This window comes from Euprymna scolopes, chromosome 1, assembly GCF_053919585.1.
Source record: "Euprymna scolopes isolate OS-2025 chromosome 1, ASM5391958v1, whole genome shotgun sequence".
Taxonomy (NCBI): Eukaryota; Metazoa; Mollusca; class Cephalopoda; order Sepiida; family Sepiolidae; genus Euprymna; species Euprymna scolopes.
The window spans coordinates 68,675,755-68,699,298 of NC_136482.1; the positions used below are offsets into that span (position 1 = coordinate 68,675,755).

Here is a 23,544-nt window from a genome sequence, read left to right on the forward strand (position 1 = left end):
CAAATACTCTACTTTTTGGTGCGATATGAAGACATTAAACTTAACTCAAAATATGCGTGTCCAGTTGTAGACTGCTCGATCTGCACAGAAATTTTTGCATCAGTTTTGGGAAATTGGGTACGGAAAAGTGCCAGCTGATCTGAGTTAAGGCCAAATTCTTGACTCTTAACTTCTGTAATTTTATCACATCCAAAGAAGAGTTGGTTAAAAAGATTTTTCCAGATATTCAAATTAATTATATGAATTCCACTTGATGAGTGAACAAGGTAATCTTGCAGATCAATACAATTGCAGCTCAGTACAAAGACGTCTATGAACTTAACACTATTATTCAACGTAAAATTTCAAGTGAGGTAATCAAATACAAATCCATCGACACTATTGTGGAAGCAGATAAAGTGATTAATTATCCAACAGCTAGATTTGCCAGGGATGCCACCGCATGTACTGCAACTGAAAATTGGCATACTAATTATCATGTGAAATATAAACCAATCCAAGTTTGCAATGGCGCATGGCTTGTAGTAAAAAAATTAAACAATATCATAGAAAAAATAAAGTTAACAAGCCCTTTCACAGGTGAATATATCTTCAGTCCACGTATTCCTATGATTCCACTGGATACACCATTACACTTTATAGGAAATTGTACTTTCCAATTTTATTGTTTTTTGCAATAACCATCAACAAAGCTCAGAAAACAATCTTTACAATTGTGTAGCTTACAGCTATGCACTGACTGTTTTTTCACATGGACAATTTATGTTATGTGTTAAAGAGTCACCAAACCAAAAAAATCTCTATATCAGCTAAGAAAATGGAACAACAAAAACTGTGTACCCATACGAAATGGGAACTTAAATCTATAAGAAACATGCATTTCCTCATTTTGGAACTTTTTCCATTGCGTCTATTTGAGCCACAACAATGTGTGGCAAGGTACAGCTACTATATATATATATTAAAAATAATGCAAAAATCCAGTGTTAGTTAGTAAGCACTGTGATATTGAAATTCAAAATATAATGGTTAAAAGACCATACGAGTACAGAATTATTTAAAAATTTAAAGTTTTGATTCAGACAATCTTTTTTTGTTATTATTTATACTTGCTGTATTATTGGTGTTTGGCACAGTCATCAGGTGTTGTTGAAAATAGATTTAAATGTTAGATTCAGTGTGTAAGTGCTCAATCATTCACGTTAATAATGAATTTTAACACGTGCGTATGACCAAGCACTTCAGTCACTTTTTATGTCCATAGATTAGGAGCTGATGATTCTTTAGTAAACTCACTATCTATCCAAGCAGGACTTCCAGTTGGTGTCTATATTTCAAGCAAGGAAAGAAACTTAGAGATAGGCTTTTCTCATCCTGATAGACTGTTTAATTGGAAGGGTTTTTGATGGTTTGAAAAGTCTGTTGGTTGGTGGGGAAATCAAGTATAATTTTAGCTTGTTGAAATAAAACATTGTAACTTGTTTTAAACTTGTGTTTGGAAGGAAAATCCTCCTGTTTTTAGTAGTAGTGTTCAGCACATAATTAACTAGTTTCGAAATCGAGTAACCTCAGTTAGAACAAAGACAATAAAGTCAGTCAGTACAGTGAATGCAAACACATGCATAAAAGTTCGTTATGAAGCAATTAAGCTAACTTGTATACATTCAAAATTAAACAATGATGATTTGGATTAGTAGCTTAGATGGGTGATTATTTGGGAATACCAAGTTCTATAAGTTCTCCCGCTCTCTGGCTGTAATGTCACTTTTTTAATTATCCTTTGGGAAATGTCTGAAATTCTAGTGTAAACTAAAACCTCAAGCCTTGGTAGAGCAACTCATCTAGAAGAATAACTACTAATCATAATTGGTTGTTTTCTGCTTATCTCAACATTGTTTACTATTTTGGATTTTTTTTTTTTTTTTTTTACATGGGAATCTGCCAACATCAAAATGGACAGCTTTGAGAAGCACAGTCTTCACTGAAAACTGTAACCTTTCAAGAAGGTATCCAATGCTTCTCGGGGCAAGAGGAGACAACAATATTTCACTTGTTTGTTTTTTTTATTTTCATTTCTTAGTGTTCATGTTGAAATACTTATAAAGAGACTTAGTTTTCCTATAGCAACTTTTAATCAAATCTTTTTTTTTTTTTTTTTTTTTTTTTTTTTTTTTACATTTTAGTTGTATTAATCGATCTTGATAGAAATGCCCGCTTTTTCTTGTCTACACATTATTCTACTTATTCTGTAGAATCTGGTGTAAACCAACCTGTTGGCAACTGCTGACATCAACATTGAGTAGATTCTTTTTTTGCTATGCACAAGCATGGAAACCAGCCAACATCTAGACAAACTAGAATTACCTGCTGCTTCTTTCTCCTTGCCCTCTCTATTTCTCTCTCACCTGTCTTCTCCATTTCACTCTCTTTCCCCTTCCTTCTCTCCCTAAACATGTCCATGAATAAGTATATTTTCAAATATATATATATATATAATGTTGGTACCGATTTAGAGGCATCACATTGGTGAGAGGGGAAATTATTCTTTTCTTTGCCCGGTCAAATACACTTAAATGCGATGTTTTAATTTGTTCATTGTTCATATATATTATTATAGTTGTGATTTTCAAAGTAAAAAAAAAGTATTTGGGTGTCATCTGCTGTTGCTATCCATTTAGAGGCATCACATTGGTGAGGGGAAATTATTCCCAACTAGCTTGAGAGGGGGGTGGCCAGCTTTACCCGGTCGTAAAATATGTTCAAATGTGATATTTTAATTTGTCCAGATTTCGTATATATTATTATAGTCGTGATTTAAAAGGTAAAAAAAAACGTATTTGTGTTCTATCAGTTAGAATCATAATCAAAAGCAAAATTGTAGCATTCAAAGTTGGTGACGTCACCACTGTACCAACGTGACACGCATATGAACTGATTTTAAAAAAAAAAAATATATATATGTACAAAATATAACTTTTTTTTTTTTTTTTTTTTTTTTTTTTTTTTTTTTTCAGTTTTGACCCCTTAAAAACTATTTTAACTGACTAAAGACCCATAAAAGAACGGTCCATAAAAAATCCAATCATTTGAGTCCCCTAACGCCACTCTCTGACTTTTAGTTTTGGAAGAGAGAGTTTGAAAATATGGAGACACAGACAGACAGACAGGCGTAGTGAGTTTTATAAATTAGATTAAAACTTAGGTAGTGCTTTCAACAAAGAAGTATCACAGGTAAAATAAATAAATGACGATACATTTATTATAAGCAGGGATTTACTAAATTATTAAGCTTGAGTCTCCAGTTTTGAATCTTGCCATGTTCACTCTGATGAGGCGTATAATGGCAAAGCACGTGTTTATGGATAAGTATATATGATATACATATTATGAAGAAAAAATATTTCGCTTTTGAAAATGGAATTTTATTTCAAAAGTCTAGGTTAAAAAGAAATATTCTAACAATAAGAAAAAAAAAAAAAACTCTCTGTATTCTCAAATTTCTACTCCATATACAGCTGTTATACAACTGACCCTGGATGTAGAGAGGTACAGGATATGATTTTATCAGTTGTTGCCTATGATAATATCCAGTGTTGTCCTTCTCTACATTGAAAATAAGTTGTATAACATCTGTATCATGAACGTCATGATATATGGCAATAAATGTTGGGAGCTCATCCTGTCTGCCTTTAACTGTCTGCAGCATAATGACAGATCGATGATCAGATCTGTAATATGAAATCTGACCAAACCCAACACATCAGATCAGAGAATTTATTGAAAGCACTACACTCGCCTAAGGACAAATCAATTACAACAGTATGGTCATGTGGAATGGTTATCTTTTTGGATGAACCATTGCAAAAGTATGAATGTCTTGAATCACAGGAATGTTGGCTGGCCAAGGAAATCTTGAAAGTAAGTGATTGAACAAGACTATAGAGTGGAATTTGGAAACTGCTGAACTATAAGAAGTGAAAAGTGAGCTTGTGTAGTCTGACCCTTAAACAAGGATAAAGTGATGTTAAATGAATATAATAATAATAATAATAATAATAAAAAAATCAATATTACAATAAATATTTTTAAAATTATAGTTTTCGAAAATCGTCACTACGAAGGATGATTGTAATACCAGTCATAAGATTAAAATACCAGACCCAAATCACTATTTTAACTTTTGTCTTAAGCCCTAGAACCATGCAACTTACCTTACAACCATGGTGAAAGGATGAGAATTACAGTTTACAAGCAGACATACCTAGAAGGCTGCTGTAGTGTTCAACCTGATCTGATGGAATTATGCATTAAATTTGACAACCAAATTATAATTCTTAAGCATTCTCATCTTAAGTAGACTAAACAATACTGTGATAAATATTTTTTAATTCTTATCCACATACACGTTTCATCCTTTCCTGGTGATCATACGATTCAAACCTTGAACTCCAGTCAACATTCGAACTTTTGTTTGAACTCCTTGAATTATGCTGCCAACCTAACAACTACGGTGAAAGAAAAAATAGATTAAAAGTGTATTTATGTCTCTACAAAGACATACCTAGAAGTCTGTTATAAACGATGTTAAATAACTTAGTTGAATGGAACTTATATGATCTCACTCTTTATCTCTATCACACTCTTAGAAAAAAAATATACCTTTCATAAAAAATACAACTTTTCTAGTCTTTAGCTTTGTTATCACGGCAACAATTAATATAAAACTGCCCATGGCACTTGGATAAAAGTGCATCTTACATTTCTTGAACCTCTCTTTCAACATTTCAAATGTTTTCATGTATTTGTTTTCTGCTTGTTTGATCTATTTTTTCCCCATATTCAGTTGAGGATTTCTCTGGAAAATGTTATGCCCTTCTCCAAATAATCGGTTGCTGAAAATCTGCTCTTTAAACACAAACAATAAATATGTAAATAATTAAGACAGATATTTATGTAGGCTTATACTTTGATTTCTCTTGAAACCATTTCAATTTTTAGTAACTTGTCAGCGATCTGTGTATTTAGCGAGAAGCATTATTCAAACAGACAAAACTTAAAAAGATACTTTTGATGAATCCTCCATCCTAAAATAAAGAGCAATGTGTATTTGTGTGTGTATATATAACATATATGACTGTCATACAACAACTAAATGAAAACTTCCCCATAAATAAGGGAACATAAATAAATTGGACAAAACTTCACTCTATTTCCATGGGACATTTTCTTTTTTCTTCCTTTCTGCTAGCTATATCGATTTATGAAATTCTTTCCCTCTTTCATTTTATATTTATTCAGCAAATATCTTTGAAGTGTATTATGGCCTCATTTTATTTAATGTCCTACCCCCAATTTTTTTTTTTTTTTTTATAGAAAGCATTATTTTTCCAGTTCTAAACAGTAACCAGTGATAATGGCATGCGTCTATAAATGTCTCTTTGCTAATCCTTTTTTTTCTTCACTTCCGCACTGACTTTTCAACAGTTAAGTTTTGCAGAACGCATTAATGAACACCACTTCACATCAATTATTTCATATTTTATGCTTATATCTTTATCACTGCTGGTTCAGTATTACTAGATTGAGCTAGTGTTCAGGAAATATGGCAGAAAATTATAGATCATTTGGTTTGTTACTGTCTATAAAAAGTTTAATTTTCATAAACAGGTGTTTATAGATAGCAAAAACAAGTTTAGTATTTGCACATATTGAGTTTAAATATTAAAATGTGTGTGCTTTCTTGCAATAAACATTCAAAATCTTGGAGTTTTTAGTTAAAGTTTTTTCTTTTTTCTTCAGATAACTGGCCTAAAACATTAAGTGGATTCCCCAGCACTTCAGGAACAACCGCGAGCATTGCCATCATCAAATACAGTAAATTATATATTGGACATGTGGGAGATTCTGGAGTTGCACTTGGATTCCAAGGAGACCATTCTGATATCCATGCTCTCATGTTAACTAAGGTGAGTTGATATTTGAACAGATGACGACTGATTCCTCTTTAACTTTCCAGAATAATTTTTGATTTTGTTTGTTTTGCAATCAAATGTGAGTAAATTAATAAAGAAAAAAAAAATTTTTTCCTAAAGGGTTGAGTTGAAAGAAGTGTGCGAGTGTTGTAATGGGGATCTGCTAAGCAGAGTTGAACTCCAGCTGTATCTATTGCATTTACTTGTGATAGCATTGGCATAAGTAAAGACACCCCTCTTCAGTTGCGAATATCGCATTAAATAGGTTATGATAAACGGAGAGCAGATATTTAAAAAAAAAAAAAAAAAAAAAATCCTCTAATAAACATTGAAATAAAATAGAAATCAGAAAGAGGGTAATTCATTTTTATTTGAATAATATAAAAGTTTCATACAATTTTTCAAGATGTTTTCAAAATGTGCAAACCAATAAAAATGAAGTCCTAAAATGACTTTGTTGCATCTCAAGCAATATATATATATATATATATATATATATATATACACACACACACGTTTCATTGAGTAGCAGGGATCATTCCTGTTTGTTTCTCTTGCAATCCGTATTTTTTTCCATTTTGTAGGCAAATATTTGAATAGTGTTTAGTGAATTTATTGAAAAAGTCAATCAAAATCATTTAAAAGCACTTAAGTGTGCCCTTCTCCTCATATTGAACATGGTCGGTTTGTTTATGTGAACAAGTAGGGCTTCCATGATTGGATTTTGAACGACTTTCAATAAGTTCACTAAACACAATTTTTGAATTCATCACTTGCTGAAAGATTACTCATTGGAGGCCGAAAACATTTGCGACTATGGTAAATTTATTTTTACAATTGAATAGAACGTTCGAACATTGTCCCGTCAAATGGGAAAAACAGATTGCATGAAAAACAAACAGGAATTATCCCTGCTGTTCAATGAAATATTCATAGAAAAAATGCTGTCCCAAATATAGTAATATATGTATTATAATTATTGATTTTTCTCTTTTCTTCTCCATCCACTTAATATTTTTTTAAAGTTTACAACCTAAGAACTCACAGTGTGGTTCAGGAATGCATGATAAACTCTTTAAACTCCTGTTCCCATCCCTGAACCTCATATTACCTTTTTTTTTTCTTTTTTTTTTTTTTTTAAATTACTAAGATAAATGAAAACAGTTTTGCTGTGTATGTATATCCACTACAAACGTTATTATAAAAGCTTTTAATAAAGAATTAATACCATGATTGTGTTCATTTAAAAGTTATTTGATATAGGACTGTTTTCAATTAAAAAAAAAAAAAAAAAAAAAAAAGTTGTTTTCCTTTTCCTTTAGTACTTCCCCCGTTCTTTGTACTTTTTTTCACACACAAATATACACTTTCCACTAAAATCACATATCGCCTTGCAAAAATATTGATTTCTTACTTTTTCAATTGTATCATATCTACTTGATCTTTAGTTTTAGGTAGATATTTAATAAAATGTATCAGATTTATTACTTGAGATATGGGAACAGATCTGTATATTATTTCATTGCATGTTATGTCCTGTTTGCTTTTCTTGAATGCGGAGTGCAACAACTGGTGATGTAGATCACATCAAAAATGAGAAAAAGGTGGCCAGACATAATAATCAAGAAATAGCAAAAACTTTTTTTCTAGCAATATCACAGTCATCGTACATCAAATTTGATCCGATTTTTTTATTTGTTTATGGGTTCTACTTTCCCTTCAAGAGAAAGGGAGATCTGTTAGTAATGGTGGTTATGTAACTGGTGAATTTCAGAGGCGGGTCGTGTTTTGTAGACCATGGTGAAGCTGATGCTTCAACTGTTCCTATTTACTTGCCTCCCCATGAGGACAGAATTAGACACAATGTCAGTTTTTAATGTGGGGAAAATCCAGCTCCCCAAAAAGATGCACTCTGGATAGAAACAATAATAAGAATTGTCTCCGTCATGAAGGATTTCTCCTCCACTGACTGAGGACAGAAAAGATGAAGTGTAGTATCAGAACAGATATTACGCCGTGATCTTGGCCCAATGGCCAACCAACTATTATCCTAGTCATTGTCCTCAAACTATTTTGTAATAGCTTCTATCATTTCTGTTGGTTCCCATAAGATCACTAAAATTAATCAACATTGAGTCTTGTGACTAGTTAGATGGCTAACCATTTGGGAATACCAGGTGTTATAAGTAAAAAGTCTTAATAGCTTTATAAACTATGCGTCAGTTACCAACTTGTTTCTATAATGGAGATAGCTGAAAATTGTGATCTGTGCTAACCAAACCTGAATGGTGATAACAAATCCTTTAACAATTGCTTTTGATATAACATTCAGAATAAAAATAAGATAATTTGAAAATTGTATTTAAAAGTTTTAATAGACTGTTGTCATGAGTACATTTTTATATACAGTAATTCTTTACAAGCATCTCTTATTTCCAGGATCATAAGCCTGAATGTCCCGAGGAACGCAAGCGAATTGAAGAATGTGGCGGAGAAGTTGTGAGCAAGGCAGGTGTACAAAGGGTTGTATGGAACCGACCCAAGCTCAGCCATAAGGGACCTATTAGACGTAGCACAGTTACCGACAAGATTCCCTTCCTGGCTGTGGCACGTTCTTTAGGTAAGTGACTCAAATTATAGACACTTTTATTAGACCTGTATGTGTTGTACACATGTTTGGCTGCTACTTTTTTTTTTTTCCTTGATATATACATTCAAAATACAGCTTCATAATGTAGTATGCCTGGGATTAGATTTTATTAGGGTGGTATTTTTATTTTTCATTTATTTGTGATTATTTGAAATAAAAATATTTCAAACTAAAAGACTTACTTGACATTGCCGATTTATTATAAAAACAAAAATAAATAAAAAAATAAGTAATGAAGAAAAACTGGTATAATTGTTAGCATTAGAAAGCTTGGGAGAGAGAAGGAATATAAGCAATTTCCATCTCTCCAGTAATAGTCCAATTAAGGATGCATTCTTTATAATTTATTTACTATTTTTTCATTTCAATAAAGTAAAATTTTAAAGTAGTTTCATCAATATACAAGAAAAGCATTTCTTGCAATGCATGAAAATGATTTTTATAAACTTTAAAAAATTAAGGTACAAAATTTAATTTGAAAGTTATTCATTTTCAAAGTGCACTTTTATAGATTTTACAAAGGTATAAAAATTTAATTAAAATTGAATCTAAGAATTACCTTGGATTTATTTTATGTGATATATATTTTGTTGCACTTAAAAAAAAAAATTATCTATTATGAAGCAAATGGTGATGTAGATATGAAATGTTCAATTTTTCAAATGTGCGTAAAAGAACTTTTAAATAACTTTATTTTAATTCTCTAAAAAAGAAGTGTTTAGAATGAAATAATGAACAGATTTTATACAGATTTCATTAACAAATATTCAGTACATAAATCAACATAAGAATGTAAAAGATTAAAAAATAAGAGAAGTATAGATAGATAATTTAATTTATGTTGTCACAAAACGAAAGTGTGTATTAGATAGAAGTAGTAAAAAATGTTTTGTGTTTGCTTTCACGCGAGAACAATGAATTTAGAATTAAAACCTTAAATATTATTTTTTTATCAACCATAACTTTTCAAATGTTGTTGCTGCATATTTTTTGTTTTTTCTAAAGATTTTATTGTATTTTTTAAAAGATTTGTAAAGATATTCGCTTACATAAAATTTAGATATTTTTTCAATAAAACATTGCTAAGGAGATATTTAATGTGGTTTTTATCTTGTAAATATTTTGGTTTTGGAGTTTTAGTTGGACATGCATACAGACTGAAGTCCTTTATATGTGAGCAAGATACTAAGATGTGAATATCAAACAATAGTTAAAAGAAAAAGTTTACATAATATTGTATGGCTAAATTAAAATATTAATTCTATATTAACTCAAATGCATGAATTGCAAAAAAAAAAAAAAAAATGATCTAGCAAAAACACTGAATTTTAATAGTGTCTACTATCTTTATTGTGCTTTTATTTCCATTTCTCTAAACACACTGTATTTAGAAAAAATATTAATACTTTAATTTCTTGTCCTTAGTAAATTGTAAGTCTTATTACTTTTTGAACACTTGTATTTAAAAAAAAAAAAAAAAAATGAACATGTCAATGCCTGTTTAGTTCATCCACAGTTTCATTACTATTAATAAAATGTATGAACTTTCAACATTTTTTTAATTATTCATGCACAATTTCTGTTTTTTTTTTTAGTTTTATTGAAAATAAGCAACTTTATTTTTTAAGTTATTGCTCCTGGGCAATGCTAGATTTTCCTCAGAATAAAACTGAACATGTATCAAATTTTGCCCTCATGAGGAGGCAAGTAGATGGAGACAGTATTTGGCATTACCTTTTTTTTGAATGGGTGGCTTTATTAGCTTTTATCTGAAGTCCCTTCTGTAATGAGGAAGTAGAGACAAGTCTATAAAGGTCTTTTTCTTCTCTTCCTAAGTGCACTTTTTGAGGAACTTGAATTTTCCTAAGATGTAAAACTAATGATATGCAAATAATTTAACAAATTTCTTTTGGAACTTTTTTCTTTTCATTCACTTTCCTTTCTCTGTACATCCTTAGTCTGTTAAATGTTAATACTGTTAATACTAAAAACACTTTTTTTTTTCTTTTAATTTATTTATTTTTACATTTTCACACCAAACAAGGTACATTGCCACTTTGATGTAGGGGGCTACTATCAGGGACATAAGCTACAGGGGTACTATGTGGGGAGTTGGGCAGCAAGATGTTGGTTCATGTTACACTTGAACTTCTGCATGTCAGTACAGTTGGGGAAGCAGGAACCTGGAAGGGAATTCCAAAGTTTGGCGGTTCTGGGGAAGAAACTACTGGAGTAGAAGGCTCTCTTCCATCTAGGGATTTCAACTCTGAAGGGGTGGGATTTTGCTGCTTGTCGGGTTTGTCGGGGGTATTTACATCGAGGGGTGGGGTACAAGTGCTTGCAGTTCGTCGGAGCATTCACCGTTAAAGTACTTGTAGAACAGGCAGAGGGATGCTACATTTCGTCTATGGGACAGAGGCTGAAGCTTAGATGATAGTTCAGGACTTATCAGGTTGGTGACTCTCTTTTTTTGAACCTTGTCTAAGAGCGAGAGACTAGTAGCAGATGCACCAGTCCAAATATGACAACAATACTCTATACATGGGCGAATGGTGGCCTTATAGAGGTACAGGATACTTTCGGGTATTAGTAGCTTTCTAGCACGGTAGAGAGAATCTACCTTTTTCGCAGCGATCCTGGCAATGCTCTCAATGTAAGTTTTCCAACTCATATTTTCTGTGAACATTAGGCCGAGGACTTTAAAAGATGTACTTTCAGATAGTCTTTGGCCATTGCTATTGGTGGTAAAGAAGGTTTTTTGTAGTTATTGAAGGAAACAAGTTTAGTCTTGGCAGCATTGAATGTGACCATCCATTTTTGCCCCCATTCCACTACAGACTCCTAAACTATTAGTAAGATTTGATATACCATTAGCATGTCAGATGTCACATAGTGGAAGTCATAATTCTAATAGTACTACAAATACTACTTATGTTAGTAAATACTTATGGGCTTAAACTATTGCTCAGAATTCCTACAAATTTAATATGAAACATTTTTGACAAAAGAGAGATGAGATACAGAACATTTTTTGTGGTGAAGATTTTGTCTGTTTTGTCCTTGTATATATCGATATACACAAAACTTATTCCCATTCAGCTGTAGATAATCATGACAAAGTATCAATAGGCCTTCGACAAGGTATGGCATAAGGGTCTACTTCACAAGATTTCCAGCTACGGTATAACTGGAAATGTTTTCTCAATCATTAAATCATTTCTCTCCGATAGGCTCATAAGAGTAGTGGTAGATGGACAAAAATCGGAGGCCTGCAATATAAATGCTGGAGTCCCTCAGGGGTCAATCCTGGGCCCAACTCTCTTCCTGATCTACATCAATGACCTCCCTAAACACATACTTAAATCATTGTTGACATCTATGCTGATGACACGACCATCTATGGCAACACATCAAAGGCTGTAAATGACAAAGTTCTCTCTGATTCTCTCTCCAATTATCTCGAGCGCGTGGTTCAGTGGGGGAAGAGGTGGCTGGTTACCTTTAATGCATCCAAAACCAAACTCCTATCCTTACATCATCAACGCTCTGATCCCCAGCTGGCATCAATTGTGATGGATGGCTCTCGTTTGGGTGAGGCCCCATGTTTTGACAAGCTTCTGGGTTTGACCTTTACTCCTGATCTGAAATGGAACACGTACATCAAGTCTGTTGCCAAAGTCGCTGGAAAGATGGTGGAATCCTTCTACTGCTCCAGAAGATATCTTACTACTGATGCAATTCTCTATCTATATAAAAGCCAAGTACGTCCAAGGATGGAATACTGTTGCCATATCTGGGCAGGAGCTACTAAAAACAGCCTATCCTGCCTTGACAGAGTACAAAATAGACTTCGTGGCTTAGTGGGGGATGCTCTTTTCTCTACCCTGCAACCTCTCTCCCATAGAAGAGACGTTGCGAGCCTGTCCTTGTTTTATCGTCATTTCCATGGCAGATGCTCGTCTGAACTCCAATCTCTGGTCCCTCCTCGCCAATCTTTCACGAAAAACACCCGTCTAGCTGAATCCACTGTGAAAAATTTCCCCCACTCTATATCTGTGCCTAAATCAAAACACGGATTCCATGAACAAAGCTTCTTCCTTAGAACTGCACACCTGTGGAACTCTGTTCCGTCTGCCTGCTTCCCTCCGGACTACAACTTGGATGTCTTCAAGTCCAATGTTAACAAATTCCTAATGAACCGCCCCCTTAAGTAAACATTTCAGCAAATCTCCTCACTAACGTAATGTACTTGCAATAACCCTTATCCCTGAGTGGCTTCCGGGCCTTGATAAGTGGTGATCACTGTGTAAAAAAAAAAAAAAAACACTCTAAAGTGCAATGGTGAAAAATGTTTTCTCCGGGACCAAGAAACAATAGAAGCCAAAATACTACTTAACGCCCCTCCATAATACTGTGTCCTATACTTTGATTGATCCAGTCTATAGAAAGATCTTGGTGAACATCAGAAACAACAGGAATTAGAACCAACAGATGGTAATGGTTGATGAGCTCTGCCTGCTGTTTGAAGCAGTTTTGTTTATAACTTGAACACCATTTATTGGTTTTGTTAATTCTTTATCATAAAAATTGATGTTATGGTTTGATAAATATTACACAAATACGCATCTATAGCTTTGCTATAAAGATATTGTTTTACAGAGATCTTTTATCTTATCTTAAATGCATTCTAAAAAGAATTTTTTACTGTGATTATTTTGATTTTAAGCAAATCTACAGCCATGTGTTGAACAGCTTCCAGAAATTGGTTTCCAAACAACTGTATCTCTGGTTATTTCTTTATCCCTCTCAAGCTCATGCATATCATTTCCTTCCATGTTTTTCTTGGCTTGTGAACTAACCCAGCTATTAACCATGAAACTCTTAGACATTCTTTCAATATGGCCATTGTTCGTCACACCTTTTATTATCCAAATTTCATATCCCTCATAAGCTCATCAGATTTAGTCTAGTTTTAAGACTTGCATTACACATCCATCATATTATTCTCATATAATTTCTCTTCATGCAATGCATGTCCCCCAACTCTCACTGGCCAGGTTTCACTTCTATACATCATAACATTACACACACACACACACACACGTCTGATAGACTCTTCCTTTACTTGACAATAGTAATGTTCTGTTGGTTTGTAATACTTACAATCACACTAGCACCTGCTCATCTTTTGAACAACCTTAATAACTTTGCCATCCAGATATACTTTTACCACATCTGTCATCTACATGGTCGTCCACTTCTTGTACATAAACTGGTTATCATGTCTCAATCTACTTGTAATTTCACTGCACTTATGTACGTTATAAGTACCACAAAAAATTGAGTTGCATCCAAGTCCCTTTCCACAAATTGAGTAGGTGAACTTTCCTCTACAATCACTGATCATCATTTTGGTCTTGGTAACATTCACTCTCAGACCATTAATTTCCTTAGCATTCCTACCTTAACAAGTTTCATAAGAATAACTTCTAAAAAATAGAAATTACTAAATTTCTTGCAATGTAAGTATTAAACCATCAACATAATGCATCTCTTTTAAACAACCTATATGAAACTCTCTTGGCATTCTATTCTGTCATAGTTGATACCGTTCCAGGAAATCTCAAAGTCAACCCTTTATTTAATTCATTTAGGTAGACTTCTCTCATTCCAAGTTCCAGATCAAATTAGATGTTTTTCTTTTTCTTTCCAGGTGACTTATGGAGTTTCAACTTGGCCCACGGAGATTTTATAATTTCCCCCCTGCCTGATGTGTCTGTGCATAGCCTCTTACCCAAAAATGACAAATGCCTAATTTTAGGCAGTGATGGCCTCTGGAATATGCTCACCCCTCTCGAAGCTGTGATGGTTGTGGTTGAGAATGAGCGTAAATTTGACCAATTAGTAGTAAACGATATTGTGAGTAACTTTTTTTTCTCTTTTCATGACTCTTTTGCATAATACAATCATGATGGTGGCTTTTTTAAACCTTATTTCTGCATTCAATATCTTTTTTATGCAGTCTTTCACAAACGAGTTAAATATAGCATAAGATTTTTTTTTTTTTTAACTAATTATTTTATCATCTTGGGTGAATAAAGCTGTGTAGAAAAAGCTGAAAACCATTTAAATTATGCAAATGTCATGAGTTTAAAAGTTTAAAAAATTTTAAGTGTTAAAGTTTGTGTTTTTCATGGGACTTTTTTTATTTTTATTTTTTTAATAACCTTTTAAAAAAAAATATCGACTTTATCATTGCAAGAAATTCAGTAATTTCTCCACTATTTATTAAATCTAGTCTTCTGGAACTTTGTACTCTTTATGTAAAACTATGTGCTCTTTCTGATTATAAAGTCAGAATCAAATTTACTTTCTGACTAGCCAATTTTTATTTGTTACTGTTGTACTATATTAATGATAATGTTCTTTACAATTTATTTTAAAAAATTACTTATTTTGGCCAGATGATTACTAATATGAAACATTTTAAATCATCGCCTACAAATAAAAATTAACAAGGGAGATAACTCATTTACCTTTAAGCCTAAAAAATGTGCAAACAAATAAAAATGAAAAAACTAAAATTACTTCACTACAATGCTGAGGAGTTACAGCAAGTTTATATCTATAGTATCTAATATTAAGGGAGATAATTCAATATATAACATCTGGAGGAGCTGATTTGAAATGTATAAAATATGAGAATTGTTTGTGGTTATTTGATTAAAGTAGCAATAAACAATCATTGCAATAATAAAACCGATGTTGATGAGCATCATGTTCATTGTTTAAAAAGAAACATATTTTCGTGTAATATAGTGTTTACCTTTTTTCTTTGCTTTTTTCTTCGCCCCAAATAAGACAGTGCCACTAAGTTGTAAGAGACTAATATTTGGTAATATATTTGCAGGGATACTATGTAGGGAGCTGGGCAGCGAGATGTCTGTTCACATTACACTTGAACTTCTGCATGTCAGTACAGTCAGGGAAGTAGTGGTCTGGGAGGGAATTCCAAAGCCTAACATTTCGAGGGAAGAAACTATTTAAGTAGGTTTTCTGGCATCCAGGGATCTCTATGGTGTGGGAGTGGGATTTTGCTATTTGTCGTGAGTATTTATGTCGAGGGGGCGCTAGTACTTTGAATTTATCCAAACACTTACCATTAAAGTACTTGTAAAACAGGCACAGTGATGCCACTAGAGTTACTGGCCTAGCCTCCCCTGCCTTATCCAGTGCATAGTACATGTTTGCAGGTTACAGTTAGGATATCTGCAGTAGCATGGGCTTACCTAAATCCATACTGTTGGTCAGAAAGAGTTTGTCTAGTAGGTGGCAAACTAGTGCTTGATTAATTAAAGACACAAAGATTTTGGCAAAGAAAGAATGGAGGCTAATGGGGAGATAATTTAGTAGGTCAGTTCTCTCACCAAAATTTGTGAAAACTGGTACAACAAAAGCAATTTTCTGAAAAGCAAAATTCAGTAAGGCATTTGTTGAAGAGTTTAGAAAGAATCAGAGCAAGCTCAGCAGAACATTTTTTAATAGTATTGGCCCACATGCTTTTGAGGTATCTAGATTTTTTAGGGTATCACCAAGGGAAGGGGTGATTTTCATATGGTAGTGTGGCTTCTATCCACAAAGGGAAATTTGGGAAGGGATGGTTAGTTGGGACTAAAGTGGAGTTAGAGGCAAACCGCCAGGAAGCAAATTTTCCTTTTCGGTTGCCATGGAGACAATCTCTGGGTTATTGGATAGTGGGGTAATTGTTGATTGACCATTATTTACTACACTGTTATGGAAATCACCAGTCGCTAATTTCTGTGATTCAATACGTTTTCTAGTGACTTTGGAATACCTTCTCTTGGTTGCAGCTACTTCTCTCTTACAATTATTTTTAGCTTCTACAAACTTTTGTCTATTTGTATTGGTTTTATGTTCGATAAATTTACGGAATGCATGCTGCCTTTAGTTCATCTGATTGTGTAGCTGCTATTGGTCATTGTTGGGAGTGTGGTTTGCTATAAAACTTCTGTGTGGGAACATGCGCTCCAATTTCTTCTTTGAACCATTCCGTAACCTCATTTGCATATTGTTCTGCAGGAAGAGAAAAGATATTACACCCTGAAACATCTTGGATGTGATTCCTTATGGCTTCCCAGTCAGCCTTCTTATAGTACTTGTTATCGTTTTGAGTAATGATTCTTATAGTACTTGTTAGCGTTTTGAGTAATGGCTTATCAAGTTGAGGTTGATCTCTACCATTATCACAACGTGATTAGCATTTCCAAGTGGCTTACTGTGTGCATTTGTTACACAAGCCAGGGTTACTGTGGTCAGAAATAGATCTAAAAATGAGGCTTGCTCATCCTATCGATCTGGGAGATGGGTCGGGAACATGATTATCTGACAGGGAATGGGATATAGAAAATGCTATATGTGATGCTACCAGCTGTGTCTGTAACTAGAGAAACCAAGCAAATTACTGTATTGGATATTAAAGTCACAAAACATGTACTTGGGCATTGGTATCTAGGGAAAGTACTGCATCTCTGTTGTCAGACTTGGTTGATTAGGGTACAGTCCTAGGTAGAGGAAGAACGGTAGAGAAAATGTAAGTAGTTAACGCTATGTTGCAGGTTTTTATCTAAAGCACATGAAGGCCTGGTCGTATGATTCTAGTTTGAATTCTAATCAAGGGAAGGGTATTTCGATTATAGACTCCAAGTTCGTGCATATGTGTCTGAATTCTTATGGCAAAGTGGGAGATAACCAGGCATGTTAACATGGTTAGAGAGGATGGAGGAGTGTAGGTTAGTTTCACTTAGCGCTAAGATATCCAGGGAGTTTGCTAGGAGAAAGGATTCTACATTATGTTAGTTCTAAATCTGTGGATATTTGTGAATGCAAGCCTCAAGAGAGGAGGCGCTTTGGTTTTGTTTGAGTTTGTATCTGGTTTGATTGTAGTTTTTAATAGAGTAGACATTTTATTTAATAGTTTCAGTTTTAGGTTGAGAGGTACTGGACAAGGTGCATAATACAAAACATGCAATGTAAGTTGACCAACAGCCAACTCTTCGTTCACAAAATTGTGGCCTCGAGAATGCCCACCGGAGATAAGTGCAGGGTCCATTATCATGCGTGACATGACACTACAACCATCTTGATATTATACAACTGATGATGGAACAGCCGCTGTAAGCACTACCAAAAAGTTAGGGCTTCTATACTGTCAGTCAGAGTACAGCAGCCAGAAAAACTGTCAAATTGGTATCCTCGAACCTGTCAAACAAAAGCGACCCAGTCTAATCACGTTGACATATGTGACCATCACGCATCCCCAAGATGCCCAGTTTTAAGGGATGGAAATGAGGTGGGAACGGAGCGTTCATTGTTCTAGTCAGGAAACAACGCCAAGCACTGGGTGCCTCTGCCGAATCCCTGTGATCATACCTTTTGTGCCTGGCTAATAGGTAAAGGAGTGTGAAAGCCGGGCAATAAGGCAGAGCCTATCTACTCCTTAAGCCGTTTAGGTTTGCAAATCGATAGTTTGTTCCACTCACCAGCTCTATGAAGGTGTTGACTAGGACTAAAGAGCCCTCCCTCCTCTGTTGATTTGGTGCTAAGATGTATGAGGGTAGTAGCATAGGTTTAACATGTTTCCTTCTACATGGATAACATGGAGATCTACAAGATCATCAGCTCCAAGAAGGGTAGCCCCATTCTAGGTTCTAAACCAGGTATTTCTGCATCCCTGCATGGATAGTGAGGATCGAGTTAGTACTAAGTCTATATATCTCTACTGAAAAGTTACACTTAAAAGAATTGAAACAGAATTTACACTAAAGTGAAAGCATTTACTTTAGTAACTATTAGATTTAAAAGGATTAAGATATCGTTTAGAATTGCTAATAGATTAGTAGTATAAGAATAGGATGAAATGTTAAAGTATGATTCCAAATGATATTAAGATTTTATATTTAGTTCTAAAGCAAGGACTCTGCATTCTTTAGCCCACAAAAAGGAAAAAATAAGGAGTATTTACTAATATAGTTTTAAGTAATAGTACAAACTATGATTTTTAAGTACTTTTCAATATTGGTATTACATCAATATAAGCGAATATAAAATACAGATATTAAGTATCTAACTTAAAGTTCTTCTGGGTTCTAAAGTTTAAAAAAGGATTAGTCTTCCTTAAAATAAAATATGAAAATGTAATCCTGAGAAGTAGACTCATTATTTCATATTAATTTGGATTAGAAACTATGGCTTGAATTATATTTAGAAAATAGAGTATGAATGCATATTAAGATAAAAAGATGGAATTAAGTATTAAGGAGCTTAAACGAGTTAAGATTATGTCTATAATGCAGAATAGGAGTTAAAATAGCTGATCATTTTCAAACTAGGAGTTATTTCTGTTATTTGGGTGATGGATTTATCAAAAAAAAAAAAAAAAAAAAAAAAGGTTATTATTAGAATACATTTTTTCAAAGAAAAAAAAAGAATTTAAAACATCAAAACGAATGGAAATTAAAAATGTTTAGAAATTAAGTCAATAAGATTTAAAAATACAATATACAACATGTTTGCAATTTTTAGAAAGAATGGATTCCAGAAAAATAAAAATATAAATAAAAAATGGCTCAGTTGTCATGCTAAAAAAAATTAAGTTTACATGCATTTCTCTTGTGTGGCAAGTGGCCAAAAGAAAGAAAGAAGCTTGCTTGCCTGTCTTTGAATAGGTCTTGGTACTTAAGAACCTGGCGATAGTGTGTGGTGGGGTAATCTCTTAACAGGATTTTGTATTTTTATTTATTTACTTTTTTTTCTCTTTCTCTCTCAAGTTAGTTTCGAATACTTAAATATATATTCTTCTGGGTTCTAAAGTTTAAAAAAAGGATAAGTCCCCCTTATATTAAAATACGGAAATGTAATTATGTGTCAACATGGGTAGCAGACAAATCATTTCACATTAATTTCAATTAGAAACGGTTTGAACTATGGTTAGAAAATACAATATTAATGAATATAAAGGAGCTTAAACGAGTTAAGATTATGTCTATATTGCAGAATAGATATAAGCAGTGTCCTTGGAGAATTGGATAACCATTTTTAAACTAAAAATGTTTTCTTTATTTTTTTTATTTTTTTTTAATATACAACAATGTAGGTATTCTCATGTATATAAAATTTTCAAGACAGTAATTTTTTTTTTCTTTTTTATCTTTTCCCAGTTTTCTCCTTTGACATACTGGAACAACCCGGCTGAACACCTTGTTAATTATGCCCTTCAAAAATGGAATGAGCGCATGTTGAAGGCAGACAATACAACATGTGTTATCGTCATGATTGACACAATGGGTCCAAGTAAGCTGGAACGTCTACGGCGGCGAAGAGAAGAGCGAATCCTCCAGTTGAGCAAGCAACAAAAGCTGAGCATGGACATAAATGCTTACCTCAAGTACCACTTGTTGCCTGGTGCAAATGGACAAAATGCTGCTGCCAATCTCGTTGGCCTCTCCAGTACAGATCAGCCTCTTGTCTGTGCTAATGTGCAGCGGAAAAGCCTACCAATAGCAGCACATGAGAATAGCACAAGGACCACCAGACCTTTATCACTTAATGATACCAATCAGATAATAGTCAATAATATTCGGACTGGCTCTCAGACCAAGAAATTGAATGATGCCAAAATAGAATCTGAGTCTCCAACTAACAAATCCGATTCTGCAAGTCCTGAAGATTTTTCTCTGGCTGGTGCTACACCGTTCTTAGACTCGAGCAAAGAGGAATCTTCAGATATTTCTATCTGTAAAGAAACTGACATCGAGAATGAAATTGAGCACAGACCAAGCAAATCTAAAATGAGATTCTCTATCTGCCTGTCTGGAGATGAGTCCGAAGACAGCAGAGGAGGCAACGACACAGATACATCACCTGCCAACCGCTGTGTAGAAACTGGAGAAATTGACCACAACGCTAACCTCAAAGATGATGATAGTGAGTGCAGTGAAAACAAAGACTCTACATCAGCATCTGCCACAGCAACAGTGGACAAGAAAAACTCTGCTACAAACAATAACCACAACGTAGACACATTACCTCGAGTACGGCGGAGACTCAGTTTACGGCCAAAGATGCTTCGTACTCGAACTGAAAAGTCTTTAGATGATGTGTTTGAGACCTGTGATACCGATCCAGCCAAGTCTACAAGATCCAAATCACCAACCCCTACTACTAAGACTACCAGAAAGACTTCTAATGGGCGACTTGACTTCAGGGAGAGAATTGCAAAACGATTTCTTAGCCCACACTTGGTGGACACGCAAAACATCACCGAAAATTCTGGACCACACTTGCGGTCATCAAATAATTCTCAGAAGCAACATTCCCGGACCAGCATTTCCGATGATGAATCGTCACATAAGCTTAATGAGAAAAGTATTCGGAAATCATCGGAAAACAGCGGAAATCCTGCTCGCCCATCATCATTCAATTGTATGCAGTTTCCAAGTCAAAGCAAAGAGGAGAAATGTCCTGCCGAGAAGACACATGTGTTGAAACGCTTCTTTGCATGGCAGCAACAGTTGATGAATGACCACAAAGCATCAAGAAATCTCCGATACAGCAAGCGGAAACGAGATTCTGGAGTAGAAGCCTCAGTGGAAAACCTCTCCCAGAAACGATCGTGCCGACTTAATTTAAGGTTCAGTAATTTACATTCAAAGAAAGAACTGCGGTCAAGCCGGGTAAAAGTAGATTCTTAAAATTCTGGCCATGAACGAAAAGGAATATAGGGGTTGGGGGGGTCATCTTTTTTATTATTATTTAAGATCAAAAAGATATAAAAGAAAATATAAAAGTGAATTTGTATCCTTGACTGTCTTCCCTTTCATTTGTTTTAAAAATGCAAGGAACAAAACATTTGTAAAGAGAAATTAAATCCCGATGTGTTTGTACTTAAAGGAAATTTATCCTTTTCATTTAAAACAAAACAAACTTTTCTTTTCCCATTACTGTTTCTCATCACTAAAACCACTTATTTAACAAAATCAGCATTTTTTTACATGGACAAAAGAAAACCACTTTTTTTTATGAACAGTTAATGCAAAAAACTTATTTAAATTTTAAAAGCCCACAAAAATCAAATTTTTATAAACACAAAAACTTCAGTTTTAATAAAGAAAATGACTAAATGTCAAAATAGACTTTATAAAAAAAGACAAAAATATTAGAAACGTTAGCTAAAAACATGTTTGATATTTAAGATGAGTTTTATGATTTCAGTTTGTAAATGTCCTAACATAACATGAAATAGAAATGATTATTTCCCTTGTTTCTCAAGAAGCATTTTGAGGCTTTTTTAAACAATGAAGAAAACTTTTAGACAAATGAGGATTTTAATTTTATTTTGTTAGACTCTCCTAGGAGTCTCCTATATAACACTGTTTTTAATTTTATTGAAAGCTTTTGAAGGGACATTCTCTTAGTTTTGTTCATTTTTTCCCTGCAAATTTAAAAATGTTAAATGGATGCAACTTGATTTTTTTTTCTTTTATGAATGAAATGAACCTAATGATATTTTTTTTTTTTTTTGTTTCATTGAATCATTCTTAAATTTTGTATATTAAATGGGGGATTTTAAAATTTTGTAGTTTTTCTTTTTCTTTTTTTGCTTTTCACAAATGAGGAAAGGTCAGTCTGAAGATATTGAATTTTATGTATACCTCAATTGTGGATGCAGTAAGTGTATTTTAAAAAGAAAATATGAAACATAGAAACTGACAGCAAAAAATGACCATGGGTCTTATGACTGTGCCCTACAATTAACTTTTAAAAGTTGACTAAAAAGTTGTACTGATTTTCTTTGAAATAAGAATTTTTGATACAGTACATTTAAAAAAATGTTTGCTTAATGATGTTTTTTTTTCTCTTTATAATCATAAACAAAAAAGTCCTTATTTTGTAAATAGGCCAAATTTTGAGATGAGTTCCTTGATAATTATTAACTCTTTGCATCTTGACGTATTTCCGTAAAAATGATTAAACCAAGTCATCTTTTTGATAAACCTAACTTTATTTTCAATGTTTTGTGCAGTTAAACAACAAACTTGTAAACTGCCATGGTGTAATATAGTTGCAAGCAAAATTACAGCAACTGTAAAATTTAAGAAAACACAAAAATTGTTAAGATTGTTTTGTCTTCAAATTATTACTGTCATCAACATTGGTTGAAATGTGGTATAAAAATGTGTTGTTCATTTATGGTGATATTTTCCTCGTATTTAAATATGATTGTTTATTTGTATGTGTTCATCTTTCTTACAGCCATTCATGAAGTGTAAACATATACAAATAATCAACAACGATCGTATTCAAATACAGAAAAAGCATTAATGTAAATGAATAATACACATTTAGAAGGTCGGTGAGCACATCCACTAAAATCAAAGAAATAAAAATATCACCATTGATGAGAAAATAAATCATAATTTGTCAGCCCCAAACTCTCAAAATTGGTTTATTTAAAAAAAAAAAAAAAAGAAAAAAAATTTAATGCACTTTTTTATGGATGTAAAGAAATGCACACACCCCCAACTCCTTATTTCTTTAACATTTAATTTCCATTTTTTTTTTTTTTTTATATCTGAAATTCTATATTTAACAAAACAAGGCTAACACATTAGGATTTCATTGCTGCAGAAAAATAGTTTTATAAAAATTCATTGGCATCTTATGCAATGCATATGGCCAATGACTTTCTACAGAATGATGCAAAATTGAAAATAAAGCAATATGATATTTACCTTTTTAAAACCTGATTTGAAGATGCATGTCTAGTACACAAGCAAGTACTGAATAGATACTGTGAAGAAAAAAACAAAAACCAACTTGTACTTACCCAGCCCATGCTGGAAT

At 33.3% G+C, this 23,544-nt stretch overlaps 1 protein-coding gene across 2 annotated transcripts in view; it reads left to right on the forward strand.

Annotated features, from left to right (window-relative positions):
- LOC145302393 (uncharacterized) overlaps positions 1 to 22,272 on the forward strand; it is a 191,597-nt gene extending 169,325 nt beyond the window's left edge. For both annotated transcript variants that reach the window (XM_080144664.1, XM_080144655.1), the window contains exons 2-5: positions 5,800 to 5,966; positions 8,412 to 8,592; positions 14,336 to 14,541; positions 19,860 to 22,272. In XM_080144664.1, coding sequence (XP_080000790.1) covers positions 5,955 to 5,966; positions 8,412 to 8,592; positions 14,336 to 14,541; positions 19,860 to 21,392 — 1,932 coding nt within the window. In that variant the 5' untranslated portion in view covers positions 5,800 to 5,954 and the 3' untranslated portion in view covers positions 21,393 to 22,272. The remainder of the gene's footprint in view (positions 1 to 5,799; positions 5,967 to 8,411; positions 8,593 to 14,335; positions 14,542 to 19,859) is intronic.
- The last annotated feature ends 1,272 nt before the right edge of the window (positions 22,273 to 23,544 follow it).